The sequence below is a fragment of the Vulpes lagopus genome, chromosome X, assembly GCF_018345385.1.
Source record: "Vulpes lagopus strain Blue_001 chromosome X, ASM1834538v1, whole genome shotgun sequence".
NCBI lineage: Eukaryota > Metazoa > Chordata > Mammalia > Carnivora > Canidae > Vulpes > Vulpes lagopus.
Window position 1 is genome coordinate 118,241,904 of NC_054848.1, and position 17,281 is coordinate 118,259,184.

At 59.1% G+C, this 17,281-nt stretch overlaps 2 protein-coding genes and 1 long non-coding RNA gene across 12 annotated transcripts in view; 1 reads left to right on the forward strand and 2 right to left on the reverse strand.

Moving 5' to 3' along the window:
* MTMR1 (myotubularin related protein 1) overlaps positions 1 to 11,558 on the forward strand; it is a 63,753-nt gene extending 52,195 nt beyond the window's left edge. For all 8 annotated transcript variants that reach the window (XM_041740548.1, XM_041740550.1, XM_041740553.1 and 5 more), the window contains 3 exons: positions 1,060 to 1,173; positions 5,565 to 5,741; positions 10,687 to 11,558. In XM_041740548.1, the coding sequence (XP_041596482.1) occupies positions 1,060 to 1,173; positions 5,565 to 5,741; positions 10,687 to 10,848 (453 nt within the window). In that variant the 3' untranslated portion in view covers positions 10,849 to 11,558. The remainder of the gene's footprint in view (positions 1 to 1,059; positions 1,174 to 5,564; positions 5,742 to 10,686) is intronic.
* Positions 1,180 to 9,671, reverse strand: LOC121482743. Of its 2 annotated transcripts, XR_005985613.1 has the most exons (4): positions 7,436 to 9,671; positions 3,260 to 4,486; positions 2,576 to 2,862; positions 1,180 to 1,708 (listed from the first exon to the last, which is right to left on the reverse strand). It is a non-coding gene; the product is annotated as an uncharacterized LOC121482743 (long non-coding RNA). The 2 variants fall into 2 exon arrangements; XR_005985612.1 differs by having other exon boundaries at positions 2,576 to 4,486.
* Positions 11,559 to 12,273: 715 nt separating the features above from the next.
* Positions 12,274 to 17,281, reverse strand: part of CD99L2 (CD99 molecule like 2) — a 94,718-nt gene continuing 89,710 nt past the window's right edge. The window contains exons 8-10 of one of the 2 annotated variants that reach the window (XM_041740558.1): positions 15,799 to 15,816; positions 14,978 to 15,043; positions 12,274 to 14,149 (exon numbers count right to left, since the gene is read on the reverse strand). In XM_041740558.1, coding sequence (XP_041596492.1) covers positions 14,085 to 14,149; positions 14,978 to 15,043; positions 15,799 to 15,816 — 149 coding nt within the window. In that variant the 3' untranslated portion in view covers positions 12,274 to 14,084. The remainder of the gene's footprint in view (positions 14,150 to 14,977; positions 15,044 to 15,798; positions 15,817 to 17,281) is intronic. The other variant, XM_041740559.1, reaches the window with a different exon arrangement.

Sequence of the window (17,281 nt, forward strand, 5' to 3'; positions counted from 1 at the left end):
GAAACTGATTGAAATAAAAATTCTCTGGTGGTCTGCTTTGGTTTGGTTCGAATCAGCTGTGCCGCCTGCAGTACCCCACTGTGTTTCCTGGCACGTGGTAGGCACCCCATCCGTGCCTGCTGCCAGGAGCATCGTTGTCATCATTAATCATTATTATCATTTCCAGACCGTCTCCTCACGGCCACTAAATGCCAGCTTCTGGCTAGAGCCTCCTGGCAATGGTAAAGTCTTTGTTTGAATTCTGGAAAAACCCATTAAGAATGACCTAAAACAATAACTGAGATGATCATATGACTTTTTTTTTATTCTGTTAATGTGGTGAATTACAGTAATTATTAATTTTTTTCAACGTTGATCTTCAGATGTTAATCCAGCCTTGCATTCCTGAGCTAAACCCCAGTGGGTCATGTTGCGTCACACTTTGTACACGTTGCCAGGGTCAATTTGTTTAGACGCTGCTAAGAGCTTGGGGACGTATGTTTGTGGAGCTTTCTCTGTGGGAAGGTTTTTAATTATGAGTTGTTTCTTAACCAGACAACAGACTTGCCGTTTTTTCTTGAGTCACTTTTGGTACACACTGTGCTGGGGAGCCCCGTCCCTTCTCTGTGACTCCAAACGTATGTCCGGGCAGAAAGCCGGGACAAAAGCTGGACCTGCTTCCTCAGTCTCCCTACTGGGCCGGGGGCCTGTCATAGCCTCATGCTGCCTGTTGCCAGAGTCTGGACCAGCTGTTCCGTGTATTTTGTCCAGCTTTCTAGTAGCTTCTGGCAGAAGGGTGACCGTGGGCTGCATTCTACCAGCACGACAAAGACATGGAAGCTACATGATGCCTCTTGGGCATCAGGAAGCGCAGCAGTTCTTGTTCCTGCAGGTGCCTCCTCAGCCAGCTCTCTGTAAGCTTGGACTTGAAACCATAGCAAGTTCAATGCTACACGGGCTCAGTTTCCCTTGTAATCTCTGCCTGTATTCCAAGCTGTACTTTAGCTGTCTTTCGTAGAAAATTGGTACCACTGTGTTTTAGAGACGGAACTTTAAACCTTACTTCTCTCTCCATTTAAGTTTCCTTCAGCCTTCGAGTTTAACGAGCTATTCTTGATCACGATTTTGGATCACCTCTATAGCTGTCTCTTTGGGACGTTTTTGTGCAACTGTGAACAGCAGCGATTCAAAGAGGTAAGTGGATTCCATCTTGTGTGTTGCTCTCCTGATGGCTCAGGAGCCTCTCCTGCTACAACCCACTGCACAAGGGGTGCTGGGTGGTGGGGGACTTGGGTCTAGCCCTGCTGCCATCTGTAGATGGAGGCATTGCCCAGGTGCCCTTCCAGCGCTCGGCAGCACCAGCGCACGTGTCTCATCTTCCAGGTGGTCTGACCCAAGCCCCTTACTGCCTGTGGGCTGGGGGCTGGGACCCAGCATGTGCACAGCTCTCTGAGGTCTCTCAGGTCTTGAGGGTCAGTTCTGGACCCTGGACTTCTAAGTCCCAGGCTCGTATACTTTCTACCACACCGACTCCAAAATGATGTGAGTCTGCTCTTCACTCTCCATTCCATTGAGCTGACAGGTACTTGGAGGCCTAGGAAAGCGAAGTCTGCAGAGGAGCCCAGAGCTTCCGTCTAGGCACAAGCCAAACTTCCTTATCTGTCAGGCTGATAATGAAGCAGCCGCCCAGCTTCTTAGAGTTCTTTTTCGCCTGTTTCTCCCTCAGTTTCTTTTTTATTTAAAGATTTATTTATTTATTTATTAGAAGGGGGAGGGAGAGAGAGAGAGAAAAAATGAGCTGGGGAGGCAGAGGGAGAGAACAACCTCAAGCAGACTCTGCGCTGAGTGTGGAGTCTGATGCAGGGCTTGATCCCATGACCCCAAGATCACCACCTGAGCCCAACCATTTACCGGATGCTCATCTGACTATGTCACCCAGGCGCCCCTTTCCTCCTCATTTTGATAAGAAAGAAATGAACAAAAGTGAGGAGGCATTGCAGAAAGGCAGCTTAGAGTGTCCTCCACTTAAGACAAGAGGGCCACCACCTGCAGGCTCAGCACAATAGAACATTATCGAATTTTGGAGAATTAAATAGTGGGTCACTGGCACCCACCTCCCTCTGCCACTTCCCCACAACTATCGCCTCCTCATTCTGTGCCCACACCCCTCTCAGTCTCCTCCCTTTAGCCCTTCAGTCACCCAGGAGCCTGCCTGGACCCAGTCCCGGGTCCCCCTCTGGCCCTAAACTATTCTCTTAGTCACTATCTCATCTTGGGGTCTACTTGCCTTTCTTCTGCTCCCTTGCATCTCCCTAAAGCGCACCCTTGCCCCTCAAGGTGCTAAGGTCGAATGCCTAGGAGCCACCTTTGCCTCCTCCCTCCCCCTCACCCCAGCTGCCATAGCTGATCCCCAGAAGAGATTAAAAAAAAGATTTTATTTATTTATGATAGAGAGGGAGGGGAGAGGGGAGGGGCAGAGGGGCAGAGGGGGAGGGACGAGCAGACTCCCCACTGAGCACAGAGCCCGACAGGGGCTCAATCCCAGGACCCCAAGATCATGATCTGAGCTGAAATCAAGAGTCAAACACTTACTTACCTGGCTGAGCCACGCGGGTGCCCCGAAGAGATTCTTCCTTAATCTGGCCGCACGTCACTGCCCCGCAGCCTAGTTCAAGCCCCCACTGTCTCGTGGAGGAGGGCAGCTGCCAGGAAGTGAGCTTCACTCCCTCCATTTCTGACCTCCAGCAACCAGGGCAGCTTCCCCAACTCTATTCAGTGCCTTCACGTGCCTCTCCCCTGCTCAAAACCTCCCTGTGGCTTCCACTGTGATCAGGATAAGGTCCACATTCCTACGGGCCCAGCGTGATGGGGCCCTGTGAACCTCTTTAAAAAAAGAAGAAGTTTTAGAGTGGATTTTACGGTATGTGACCTGTATCTCAATAAAGCTATTTAAAAAAAAAAATCAACAGAAGAATGAAGTCCACATGTAGAATTTAAACCCTGACGGCTTTTTTTTTTTTTTTGACAAAATATGCTCTTTAAAAGAACCAGCTCTCTTGAGATCGAATTTTCCTACAGTACAATTCACTCTTTTAAGAGTATACGGTTTAGTGGTTTTTAATAGATTCAGAGTGTGCAACCATCACCATCTAATTTCATAAACCCCATTAACTTTTCATCACCCCAAAACAAAAGCCCATCCCCATGAGCAGTCACTCTGTGTCCCCCGCTCCCCCAGCCCCTGCAACCACGGATCTGCCTTTGGTCTCCCTGGATTCACCTCCTCTGGACATTCCATAGGACTGCAGTCGAACAGTATTTGTCCTCCTGTGGCAGGCTTATTTCACTGAGCATCGTGTTGTCAGGGTCCATCCGTGTCTAAGCAGGCGTCCGGACTTTGTTCCTTTCTTCTGGCTGAGTAATACTCCGCTGTACGGGCAGACCACATTTCGTTTATCTGGTCAGTGGCAGATGGGCCTCTGGGTCGTTTCCACTTTGGGCTCTTACAAATACCGCTGCTGTGAACATTCCAATGTGCAAGGTTTCGTGTGGGCACATGCTTTCATTTCTCTTGCTATATACCTAGAAGTATAGTTGCTGAGTCGTATAGTAACTGTGTGGTTAACCTTTTGGGGAGCCAGGGAGTGTGCTTCCAAAGAAGTTCCAATATTTTACCAAGAGTGTGTCACCAGCCATGTGTAAGGGGCCTGTTTTCTTCATGTCTTTGCAGACAGTTGTGTTTTTTGTTTTTGTTTTTGTTTTGTTTTGTTTTTTAAATTCTAGCCAGCCCAGTGGCATCTCATTGTGGGTTTGGGTGAACATTTCCCTGGTAACTAAGGATAGTGGGAGCATGTTTTCATGGGCCTCTTGGCCACATGTATATCTTCTGTGAACAAATGTTTATTCAGATGTTTTGCCCATTTGTAGTTGAGTTGTCATTATTATTGAGTCGTAAGAGTCCCTTGTAAATTCGTGACACATGCAAGTCCTTGATCGGATATGTGATTCTCAAAAATTGTCGCCCATTCTGTGAAGTGGCTTTTCACTTTTTTGACGGTCTCATTTGAAACACACAAGCCTTTCATTTTCACAAAGTCCAATTTGTTTTCCTTCATTGCTTACGCAGGAAGCCCTTGCCCAACCCAAGGTCATGAAAAGTTGAGCCTCTGTTTCCTTCTAAGAGTTTTGTAGTCCTAGCCCTTCCATTTCAGTCTGTGACCCAGGTTTGAGTTCTTTTTGTGGACAGCGTATGGCAAGGGTCCAACTCCATCCTCTTGCATGTGGCTAACCGGTCATCACCGTGCTGTTTGTTGCAAAGACTCCCCCCTCACCCCCGAACTCTCTCGGTGGCCCAGTTGGAAATCAGTTGACTGCATACGTGAGGGCCCATTTCCCTAGTCTGTCTTCTCTGTTGTTGATGGCACGAGTCTGCCGATTCCAGGCCATCACCTCCTGTGATGATTACTGCGGCTCTTCAGGGTCCCTTGCATCGTGGCTGGTGTTCCTCCTAGACATCCAAAGTATAAAATAGGAAAATAAATAAAATAATAATAAATAAAATAAAATAAAATAAAATAAAATAAAATAAAATAAATAAATAAAATAAATAAAATAAAATAAAATAAAATAAAAAAATAAAATAAAATAAGAAAAGGTCCTGAAGGAATTTTCTGTCTAGTGACTTTTGTCACTGTGCTTGGTCCATGTCTACCACTGGCCTGCCCTGCCAAGCCTGGAGGTCTTGGTTTTATTCCTTTGGTTTCTGATTGTGACTTTTGTCACTGTGCTTTGTCCGTGTCTGCCCCTGACCTGACCTGCCAAGTCTGGAGGTCTTGGTTTTTTTCCTTTGGATGAGCAATGCAAATAGTTCCAGCGTCTCTAAACCGAGTATGCCAAGGTCGGGAGGTGGGGAGATGATGTATATGCTTCTTGATGTGAGGCGTCACCAGCCTGCCCACCCTGGCACATTTCCCCCCAGGTATCCATGATTCTCCAGTGAAAGGAATCTTCTCTGCAAATTCTGCCCCAGTCCTTAATGTTAAGAGTCACAAAAGCAGACTACAAACTGGAAATTTTTAAAAATGTACTTGTTATTGATGGGCCCCATCAACCTGTGGGTGTTAGAAAGTTCACGTTTGGGGCACCTGGGTGGCTCAGGGGTTGAGCGTCTGCCTTTGGTTCAGGTCCTGGGATCGAGTTCCGTATCGGGCTCCCTGCAGGGAGCCTGCTTTTCCTTCTGCCTGTGTCTTTGCCTCTATCTCTGCGTCTCTCACAAATAAATAAAATCAAGAAAAAAAAAAAAACGTTCTCGATTGCCCTCACACAGACACAGTCGCCATACGTCACCTAACTCAGCAATACATTTTTTCAGGATAGTAACCAGTGTATGTTCTCATGTCATCCCCAGAATGAGGTGATGCCATAGCATCAGGGATGGGGGGGGGTGGGGTGGCTCAGTAAATGGTCATTAATCTTTCATCATTTGATCTCCTTTCCTTCAAGTCCTTTTCTCTCCATAATACAAACTCTCAAGGATCTGAAGAAAAGTCGAATGTATTTCAGGGTATTCCTTTTTTGTTTTTCAGGATGTATATACGAAGACTATATCGCTATGGTCATATGTCAATAGCCAGCTCGAAGAATTTTCTAATCCTTTCTTTGTGAATTACGAAAACCACGTCTTGTATCCCGTTGCTAGTCTGAGTCATTTGGAACTCTGGGTAAACTATTATGTGCGATGGAACCCGCGAATGAGGCCTCAGGTATGTTTTTGTTCTTTGCAAAAGAGCATACGTATCTTTGTAAGCGGAGGTGGTGGCGTAGAAATGCGTGCATGCTGAGTATTAACATCCTCTACTCCCACCCTTGCTTCTCAGGGTTTAATCGTTTGTGTTCATGTTCTAGCAGCCTCTTTTGGCTAGTTTAGAGTTAAAATCTTAGCCCCTCTGTCTTGTGCTACAGGTACATAGAAGCAGCAGTACCGGTTACTGCACTTGACTCTTAGTATTTCCGATGACTCGGTTAGTTTATAGGCTCCGGGAGAAAGAGGGCACATGGTGAGTCGCAGACAGACGCCCCCTCGAAGAAGGGGTAGAGTCTCGCCCTTCCCCGCCACACTCTTTCACTGTCACGTTTTCTGAGACTGAAAACAATACTCGAGCAGTGGCCAGCAGGACCTGCAGCTGGGCGGTGTCTGCCCTGGGCGTTGGGTGGCTGAGCTCAGGCTGCGGCTCGGGGTTGCGGTTCCGCAGGTGCATCCCCCCGCACACTGCCACATGGGAGGGCACGGTCACTGCTTGGTGCTGAGGGGGCCCGTGGAGGGGCGGCCCTGCCCCCGGGGACAGAGGGCTCTCAACTAAGGGTCTTTTGAAGTTTCTCATCTTCTGGGTTCACTGGCTTAGGTGCCAGGAGTGGGCTTCTGGGGCCTCATCTGACATCAGGGCTGCTGCTGGGCCCAGGCACCTGCCCCTCTGCTCTTGGCTCTCCCCTCAGCACCCCCCTCCACCCCATTCTCACGCAGGGTCCTTGCTGTCTCCACAGCCATGTCTCATGTCTCAGACGCTGGGGCTGCCGTAAGCAAGGGCTATGGATGGGGTGGGGGCAACACAGTGGAAATGTGTGGGCTCACGGTCCTGACAGGAGAAGCCTTGAGATCAGGGTGTTGACTGGGGCAGGTCCCCCTGAGGGCTGAGGGAGGAGTCTGTTCCCGGCTGCCCCCACCCCATGGCTTGCAGACAGCCGTCTTCTCCAGTGTCTTCTTGTTGTCTTCCTTCCCTGTGCGAGCCTGTGTGCAGTGTCCCCTTCTCCACGAGGACAGTGGTTGTACTGCACTAGGACTTACCCTGATGACCTCCGCGTAACTCGGATTACCTGTGTGAGGAACTGTCTCCACATCCAGCTGTGCTCTGTCGTGCTGCGGCTCAGCACTTCAGTGTCTGCATTTTGGGTGGACAGTTACCCCGTGACGATCCCCAGGCCCCGCTAACCATGGGGGAGACCCAGCCATTCATGCCACCTGGCCGTTGCCTGGTGCTTGAGCTTTGGAGGGACCATCACCTCACTAGCCTTCCCTCCTCGATGGCAAATTCAGTCCCTGTAGACGTCACCCCAGGACCCCTGCGACCGTGCCCACTGTCGCTGTGCTCCTGCCTCTCCTCCCTGACCCGCTCCCTTTCCCAGCAGCACAGCTCCAGCTGCTCCTCGCTGGCCTCTCCTCCCCTGACTCTTTGATCCTGCTTTCTCTTCCATGAAATTTAGCCACAAGGGCTCTTTCTCCCTCTAGAGCCTCTAGGTCAGCTCTGCCACCCTCAGAGCCCTCAGGACTGTTTTCCAGAACAGTCCAGCCTGGGACTTGTCTTCCTCTCGGGGCAGGTATGAGACCCAGGCCTCGTGTTCCCCTCTCTCCCTCCTGGTCCGATGGGCCCTGTATCCCAGGGGCTGCCTGTCGACCCCTCACCTGTGGAAATGCTTCCCCGGTGTCTGCTTCTCACTGGGCCAACAGCCGCTGCTCTGAGAACCTTCTTCAGGAGACCTTCCACAGGCAGACTTCCCTCCACTGGCTGTACTGAGCCCTCTCCCGCTGTCCGGGTGCACTAGCACGGTTCCAGCCCGCCGGAAGGGGCCAGTGGCAGCTTCCCATGTCATGAGAGCACGGAGCAGCAGGGGCGCTGCGACGTGAGGGACCTCGGTCCCAAGATGGCCAGAGCACGGTGCTAACCACCAGATGGAGTGTGGACTCTCTGGAGTGCGACTGTAAGAGCTGTAAGACGTTCTCTTTATTGAAGAACATGTGAAGTGAGAGACAGTCTGTTCTTTTCTCCATGAAGACGACGTACATGTGGCCAAGTCCTGTGGTCAGTGGTTAATGTCTGAAATACGGGTTTTTGAGTGTGTGGCCAGTGAGCCATTAGGAACTAATTTCAGATGTTCTGCCGGTGAGCACGCATCCCGTTAGCTCCGCAGCATCTCTGCAGAAGGCCATGAGGTCAGCCAGCAGTTGCCGGTGGCCTCCAAAGAGCCTCTTCACAAGCATGGTCCCCAGATCCTTTCCTCTCCCCTCTTCCGAGTGACCCATACCTCACTTTATCTCATCATTCCCTGGTCGCGCGGCCGAGGGTGGCCATAGAGCGGCCCACTCGGCCCGGGGCCGGCCTCCCGTGGCCACCTGATGGCTGCAGCTCATCTGCCTTCCACACCCCGGCCCCGCCGTCCCCTCTGAGCTGTGGTGACAACTTCTCTCTCTCTCAGACCATACGCTGCAAGGGTAGGTCCTGGCATGACGACTGCTGCTTGTTAGATGGAATCGCCCCCAAAATGAGAGCCGTGTGAGAGAGAGCTGCCTTTGCAGGGGCGTGCGGGCCCAGAAAGCTCAGTGATTTACAGGGCAGCTTCCAGAACTATGCTCCTTTTTCACCTCAGCTGCTTTCTCTTCGAATGCCAGCCCCCAGGACCCCTTAGGCACTTCCTTCCAGTCACTGGAGCCCCTTTTACTTAGGAACACAAGTCAGGTGTGCGTCCGCCGCTCCCTCCCGGCCTGTGCCTGTGTCCTGCTCCTGCCCTTGGCTCGCTGCTTCCTTCCCGCCTGGTTCTGTCGTGTGTCGTAGCAACAAGAAGACAGGCTCAGGGACAGAGGGCAGGAAACCCACTTTATTCCGGTCACATGGAGAGAGTCACCAAATAGGATCCTGGGGGACACAGAGGACAGACGGTGGGATTTCTGAAAGATTTGCAGGGAAGCTGGCACGGGCCCTGCTGCGGGACAAAGAGCAGCCCTGGGCTTGAGCGCTTCTGCCTACGCTCGGGGACCGTGAACGCGGGAGCACCGCCCTGGCCCTGAAGCCCTGCCCACCTGTCCTGTCTGCGGCACTCCATGCTGACCATGGCCACCGTGACGGCAGCGGGAGCCGCAGCCCGCACTGGCCTCCGTCGAGGTCTCGGGCAGGACCGTCGTGCTACGGGAGCCATCGGCCGCACCGAGCCGCCGTGCGCTGGCCTGCAGGGTGCCCATGGGCCGGGGTCCCATCCCCTCTCCAGCGGTGGCTCCACGCACTCAGGGCCCAGGTCCCCGGGCCTCACCGAGACCTCGTGGAGCAGGAACGGAGCGTGATGTGAAGGCCTACGGAGTGCTGTGGCTCCAGCGTGACAGGAGAACTGCCCGGTGGCCCACGGGCTGCTGCTTCTTGTTCTAACCAGGCCGGCGGGAGGGCTTGGGGGAGCAGGCCAGGCCTTGGGGGGGGGGAAGCAGGCTGGGTCTTGGGGGCTCCGCAGGCTGGTGGGGGGCAGGCTGGGCAGGCACACGGTGCACAGGGCCAGCTCATTAGCAGTACGTTCAAGGACGGGGGTTGGGGGGTGGCACAGTAGGCACCTAGGCCAGCATCACTGCGACAGGATGGGGAGGCATCACTGCGACAGGATGGGGAGCCAGGCGGGCGGGACAGGGAGGAAAGGCAGGGACCAGCCTGTTTGGCCCCTTCTGTCCGAGGAGGGCGCTTGTGGGCTGCCTGCACTGCACCTCCCTGGGCCTCCGCCAGAGGGTGGCCGGGTGGAAGGGGGGCTGAGCCGCGTCGTTTCCTTTGGGGCCCTCTTGGCTCCTGGCAGACCCGCGGCCCACAGGGGGAGGCTCCCTGCTGGGCACTTCTCTACGGAGCAGGACTTGGATTTACTGGAAGTGACCTGAGGCAAGGCTGCTCGGAGATCCCTGAGGGTCACCTCAGGTCCTGGGTGTGACACTGGGCGCTCCCTCCATGGACTTCCCGTGTCCCGGACCTGACTCCAGAAGCTTCCCTTGTGTGATTCCCTCGGAATCAAACGATCCCGCCAACAGGAGAATTAACACCAAATTGGCCACAAGGCCAGGAGGGGAGCCACTGCTTACTTCGTGGTGGCCTCAGGGATCAGCAGCAAATAAGGGAACGTCCCCTTGTTTTGGGGGGGGGGTCTTTGGCATCAGCCTCAGTGTTGTCCTTTCCCTTCTTGCTGTGGCCTGATGACGTCAGGACTTTGTTCCTCTCTAGTAAACTGGCACCCTGCGCTTTCATCTGCCTGCCTCCTCCCTACCTGTCTCCCTCCTCCCTGGACTGGGTGATCAGCCCTGATGGGAGAGCCTGGGGGCAGGGGGCTGCACATGCATGGAACGGCTCAAAACCTAGAAGATTCTGGAATGCAGGAGGGGAGCGGAGGCAGGACCCCGGGGGAGCGGTGAGGAGCAGCAGGCTGGGGTCAGACCCCAGGGTTTTGAGGGCAAGGTCCGGGCCGCAGAAAGCAGCCCCTGGAGGCTGTTGGCTGGGCACCAGGGAGCCTGGCTGAGGCTCAGGACCCGGGCCTGTGGCTGCCGTGCACACACTGCATCAGGGACACGAGGCCAGGAGCACCCCCACGGTGGTGACCTCCGTCCCCGGTGCTCCTCACCCTGGCCCGGGAGCCCCGTGAGGGACAAGCCGGCTGCTGGCTGGGCCGGCCGGGGGAGGGCGGGTGATGCTGTGACCCAGCATCAGGCCGGGAGTCCCATACGCCCACGGCAGCCCCCTCCAGGCCTCAGGCTCCAGGGGAGGCCTTGCGGGGGGGGGGGGTGGGCTCGGCCCCCCAGGCGCCCTCCTCCAGCAGGGTCACCAGGGTGGCCGCCTGCACCTCTCGCGACGGGTGGGAACGGTGTCGGTGCTGCCAGTCGGCAGAGCTGCAGGGGGCCTCACCGTGTCCCTCTCTCCCCAGATGCCCATTCACCAGAACCTCAAGGAGCTGCTGGCCGTGAAGGCGGAGCTGCAGAAGCGGGTGGAGGACCTGCAGCGGGAGGTGGCCACGCGCGCCTCGTCGTCCTCCGAGCGGGGCTCCTCGCCGTCCCACCCAGTCACCCCCGTCCACACGTCCGTGTGACGTGCTCCGGGGCCGCCCCCCGAGGGGCCTCGGGCAGGCCGCGGGCCGGGTGATCCTGCCCACCAGCGACCGCCTGCGTGGCGATGTGACTGCTCCCGCCGTCATCAAGCGCTTTCCGTTTCGTCGGCCGTGTCCGTCGTGCCCACTCACCGCCCTGGCCCCGCCACGGCCCCCGAGTGTCCCGTCCTCTTCCCGCCCGGGGCCCTCCTGCGCCAGTTACTGTCATGTACATAGAAGGTATTTTTTAAAAAGAGAAACATGCCTTTATTTTCCTATGTCCTTTTTTATGTTGGAAACTAGTCACCCGAGGAGGTGTGTGCGTAACCGGACCGGGTGACGGGTTCTTTCCACCCCCAGCTCGCGCCGACTTACGTGGTCTGCCCGCGACGCGACAGGAACAGGGCCAGTGACCTGGCACGGTGTCCTCCCGCCGGCAGTGGCGGTGGCGGTCCTCCTCCCAGGGCCGCGTCGCCTCGTGTGGGCTGTCTGTCGGGCCGTCCGCGTGCGAGCCCCCTTCCCCCGGGTGCCCCCACCCGGCCCAGCTAGAAGCCTTGTGCCGTTAGCCGAGCACCCCCCTTGCTTCCTGTTTATTTAAAGCGTATGGAACCTAAGCCCCTGGTGCAGGTGTGTAAGGACTGGTACAGTCGCGTAGTCGCCTCATCTGATACACTGTATTTCCATCTGTAATTAAAATAATATGTTTGCTCTGGGGTCGTCTAGTTTTTTTTTTTTTAATGTTTTCCCAATTCCTCCCTCGGAAAAATGACGGCACCTTCCACACCTGTGGTCTCCCGTGCCACGCCCAGGTGACGCGTGTGAGGTAGGACTCGAGTCCTTCGCTGAACCCCACACGCGCGTCTCGGCCCCAAAGGGGATGTGGCGCGTGTAGCCGTGGATCGCCCGTCTGCCCGAAGCTGGTGGGGGAGGGCCGGGCGATCGGGCCCGGGGACCCCGGGACCCTGAGCTGCAAAGGGGGCAGACCGCTGACAAGCCCCGGGGCCCCCACCCCGAGTCCACGGCTCGCATGCCGGCCTCTTGGGGAGCCCCCGCGGGTCACCCGCCTCCTGCTCGGGGCCTCGCGCCCCTGTCCCCTCCGGGCACCCGGCTGCCCGTGCGGATACCGGGGAGTCCCAGGGCGGCTCTGGGCGGGAGGGCTCGTGCTGCTGCACTAGTGGCCGCCACCCCACGCAGGTGACCCCACGCCCGCCGCCTCCCACTCGGCCCCCAGGGTCCGGCTGCGAGCCCGCCACCAGGTCCGCTCATGCCCAGACGGGCCCTGCCGCCCCACCATCGGCACCCCGGTGAGGGCCAGAACGCCGAGCTTCTGGGGGAACGGCTGGGGCTGGGGCTGGGGCGCAGCCTCCGGAAGAATCCAGCATCACTTCCCAAAGAAGCCCCTTCCCGCCATCAGGGCACAGGCGCCAGTCGGTTCCAGTTCGTTTAATGCAAACGCGAGACGGCTTACAGCTCACACTGAAACACAAGCGCGTCACAGTCCAGGGGTGCGGGGGCGGGGGCCCCTCCTCGGGGCTCCCAGCACCAGGCTGGGCCCGGTCACACCGCGCGACACACGGGCCATGGGGACCAGGGCCCCCCTACCTTCCTGGCGGCGGGCAGGGCAGGAACTCGCCGCTCAGCGGTGCTGCCTCCGTTTTCTTCCTGTGATACGCCTCAGGCCCCCCCTCCTGCTCCCGGGTCCCTCCCCACGGGGTGGCCAGAGGCCACGGACACGAGAGGCCTCCCCCGCCGCCCAAGCCCCCCCATCCTGGGCAGGGACACCCCCCACCCCCATGCAGAGGGGTCTCCTCGGTGCTCCACACCTGCACACTCACAACCGAGGCCGCCCTCCAGGGGGGAGGGCCCCCCGGGGCAGCGGCCAGCATCCCAGCGATGGCCTGGGGACGCGCAGCAGGGGACAGTCCCCGCACCGCGGGGTCTCTGAAGCAGCTGCCAACAAACACCAGCATGCGAGGCATGTGTCACGCCACCTGCGGGGTCGCCTGACCCCAACCGTTCCCTCAGAAGCCAGATGGGACCGTGCAGCACAAGGGGGCGCCAGGAGCCCCGGCCACAGGGCCCCCCTGCCTGCCGGCCTCCGGGGGTGCTACTGGTCGCTGCAAGCCCAATGCCAGTACATGGTGGCTCGAGACCTCAGCTCAGCCTCGGACAGCAGGGCTCCCCCAGACAGGACCCCACGTGGGCCACATGGAACGTTCCAGGAGGCTAGCCCCAGGGCAGCCCCTGCGTGCTGGCGTTCCCTGCAGCCCCGCGGCGCCCAAGGGCCCCCGGCCAACAGGACACACGCAACCATCATTCCAGACCGGGGAGCCAGGCCAGTGCCACTAATCCCAGCGGGCGGCCCCTCCCCCCTCAAATACAATTTTAAGCAAAACCCACGCGTGCTTCTGGCTTTGCTGCTCATGCCCAGCGTCTAGCTTTTGCTACCAAACAAAGCGCGTACACGGGGTACACGGGGTACACGGGGAATACTCGTTTCAATGCATCAATGATTCCTAAACACTAATCACAGCGGCTGCCTACGGAACCAGAGGGGGATCAGGCCCAAGAGTCACAGCTGCCTACTCGTCCAGAAGGTTCCTAAGGCCTCGGGGCAGGACTATCACGACATGCATGTTTGCACTCAAATAAATGAAAAGCCACCACTTGGACCAGCTCTCTGGAAGCCCAGGGGTGGAAGAGCTGGGTGGTGTGTGTGCACGCACACGCGTGTGCGTATGTGAGAGCGAGCGAGCGAGGGAGAGGGAGAAAGGCGGAGAGTGTGTGTGTGTGGGTGTATGTGTGGGTGTGTGTGGGGGGTGTGGGGGGGTGGGTGGTTGTCTGATCCCCCTGCTGTGCTCCTGGCAGGGCCTCAGGGCCTCCCAGCAACCCAGGTGTGAGCTGGGTCCCCAGCGACAGTAGCCCGAGGCCGCTGCCAGGGACTCGGGGCGTCACTGCAGCGTGCAGGGGTTGTGCTACCCTGGGCTCCGGCTCTTACCCCTGAGCACCAGCGTCCTCCTGCCCCCCGTCCTCCCGGTGTCCCCAGTGCCCGGCATCCCCGAGCGTCCGTGGCAGGGCAGGCTCAGAAACCAGCCTCACACACACCCCGAGTTCGTCTGGAAAACTTAGAATCAGAAGCCGATGGCGTCATCAGAGAAGCGGACAGTGGCGGTGGTGGGTCCACGGGAACGAAGGAGCTGGTCACCAGGGCGGCCCGGGCGCCCGTGGCAGTGCAGGCCTCAGATCCGGGGCGCCTCGGGGGGTGGCGGCTCCGCAGTCTGCGTCTGTAGCGTCAGGTATTTCACTGGGGAGAGAAGACAGGCATTAGGAGGGGGGCACGGTGCCCCCAGGGCGCCGAAGGGGCAAATACAGGCCCTCGGCGGGACACTGGGGCCTGTGGCCAGTGGGGACGCCCTGGTCGCTGCAGAACTAGGTAGCCAGTGGCCCCGAGGGGCTGTTCTTGGCTCTCCTCCGGGGGCCACGGAGCTCGATGGTGCAGGACCGGCACACACCGCGGTCCCCGTCCTAAGTGACAGGCTGTCCCCGCGGCTGCCGTTGGCTCGTGACAGCCCCCCGCCCCGGCCCGACCTTACACCTCCCGTCCATCCCTCGATGGCTCCCGCTCTCAGCGCTCGACCACGGGGTGCGGGGGGCACGGGCTCCGGGGTCAGCCGAGGCCCTGCAGCGCCCCCAGTCTTCAGAAGGAAAAGTCACAGGTGTCTTTTAAAGGCTGCCCCCCAAAGGGAGGTGAGTGGGGGGTGGGGGTGACTGGGTGACGGGGACTGAGGGGGGCACTTGGCGGGATGAGCACTGGGTGTTATGCTGTATGTTGGCAAACTGAACTCCAATAAAAAGAAAATAAGAAAAAATAAAAAATAAAGGCTGCCCCCCGCCCCCCATGACAGCTCCGTTGGCCTGGGCCCAGCGGCTCCCCCCGCCGGGACCAGAGTCCCCAGTGCACGAGTCCCTGACTCCGCAGGCAGCCCTGGCTGTGGCCCCAGCGTCCCTGGCGTCAGGAAGCGGGAACCGGCTCGTCCCTGCAGTCATGCCCAGTTCTGGCTGAACTTCCCCGCGGGGAAAGCTTCGGGGCCACCCCCCCCACTCGCACCCCGTGCCGCCGGGAAGGGCTCACCTTGGGGCTCCTCGCACACAACGGCTTCCAGGTTCTCTCCTTTCACGTAGTCCGCGTTCAGACCCTCTGCAGGGGGCGAGGAGCCTAGTCGGTGGCTGACCCGGCGCGGGGCGGGGGGGTCCCCACATTGTCCTCGGGAGGGATGTGGCAACGGCCTCTGACCCGCATCCCCGCAGGGCAGGTGCCAGCTGTGGGAGCCCCGGGGCCAGGTGGCGGGGCCAGCCCGGGGGCCGGGATGGGCAGAGGGAGCCAAGCGCCGCAGGAGGGGGGGGCACATGCGGGGAGGGGGTGCAGGGGGTCCGCTGCAGAGGGGCCACCAGCGTCCTGCCAGCGTGCGGCCATCCCTGCAACGTCCACACCTTCGAGCCACGTGGCTCCTCCAGCCAGCAAGGCCGAGGGCCGTGAGCACCCGGGGGGATGGGCACGGCCCCCCCCAGAGCTGCTCCACTCAGGTTCAGGGGCTCCGTCCCCACCGCCCTGCCAGGGGCATCGACGACACGCGGGCTCTCGGCTCACCAGGGGGCGCGACTGCGACTGGAGCCCACCCTACACGGGGACACTCAGCAGTCCGTGCGACAGCCCTGGGGAACCTGAGGACCGGGAGCCCCGTCTGCTCCCTGGTGCCGACCCCCAGACGGGACCCCCGGCCCCGGCCTCCCTGCAGGGACAGCGGCGGAGCCGCAGGTGGTGTGGCCACAGCCCGGTGGGTGAGGGGCAGGGAGGGGTCGGGCGGGCAGTGGGGGCAGGAGCGAGGGCGGCGGGGCGGGGCCCGGGGATGGCCGGAGCGGGAAGGGACAGGCGTAGTCGAAGCGCGGCATTACCTTGACCTTCTGCTGCATCTGAAGGCAAGACACAAAGCTTAGGACGACAGAGCCCGGGGGCTTTCCGCCACCTGCACTGCCCCTGTCCCCCGGTCCCGGAGACTCTATGCCTGGGGACAGACCCGGACAGAGGGGGGCCCCGAAGCTCACGGGTGCACCCTCCCTTCCTGGTGCGCTTTCTGCTCTGCCTTGTGTGACTGCCCCGCGCTGGCGGCTGTGGCCGCTTGGGGACACAGGCCTGGCAGACAGGGTGGGGGTGGCCAGTCCCAACCCCAGCTCCTCAGGGGCTTGAGCAAGGAGCCGGGAGGCCGGGTCGGCAGGGGCGCTCTCGGGGGAGGGCAGGGTGGGCACAGTGTGGGCTCGGGGCGACAGGCACGTCCTGGACAGATGGCGGGGATGGGGGGCGGCTCGGGGGGAGCCCTCAGAGGCCGCGCAGGCACGCCTGCCTCCCGGGCCTGGGCCGCCACCTCCAGGCTGCCTTCAGAAAGGCCGCAGAGCCACCTCCCCGGGGCTCCGGCCGTGGCTGTCAGGTGTCCCGAACACCCCCTCTTGGTGCGACTGTCCCTCAACTACCGCAGCAACCCTTCCGCTCTGCACAGCAGGGCCCGCGGGTCCCCCCTGGTCCCACCCGCACAGCCTCACAGCTGTTGGAGAAAACAAGGGCGGAAAGAAGGCATCTTCGCTTCACTTGGGGAGCCTCCCCCCGTGGCCGGGGCCGCAGATCCCCTGATCCCCACGATCCCCCCAATCCCACGCTCCTCACGAGCCTTCACTGCACTGCCTCCCCGTCTGGCCTCGGGCTCCCCTGCGGACCCGGCGCTCCCCGTGTGGACTCAGTCCTTTCCACAGCCCTCTGAGCCCCTCCTTCCCCATCGATAAAGTCAGGGTGCCCTCGACCCCGGCCCTGGGGCTGACGGGGGTCTCCGGCCGGGACTCCGCATACAGTGCTCCGCAGCGCCCGGCTTTTAAATAGTCTCTCCGTTACCCGATGGGCTTCCTCGCGTCCCCATGCCCTGCCCGCGCACATGGGGCACCTGGCACCCCCCGCCGGGGTAACGATGCGGTGCTGCAGCCAATGGTGGCCCCTGCAGACGCGGCCAAGTCCTCGGCCTCCGGCCACCCAGGGGCGCAACCTTGTTTGGAAAATGGTCTATGCCAGTGAGGTTAAGGATCTCAAGATGAATGACCCTGGATTCAGGGTGCGCCCTCCACAAGTGTCCGTGGAAGAGACGGGAGAAGGCCACCTGGATTGGGGTGCTGTGGCCACAAGCCCAGGGACACCTGGGGCCACCAAAAGCTGGAGGAGGCAGGAAGGAGCTCCCCACAGCCTCCGGAAGGCATGAGCCCTGCTGATCCCTTCCTCCCGGACTTCGGCCTCCAGGACTCTGAGAGAACAGCTTTGCCATCTTAGGCGACTGTTTCTCTGCTTTTGACCTAGGACAAGGGACAGCTCTGAGGACCACCCAGCCTCCCGTTCCGTGCT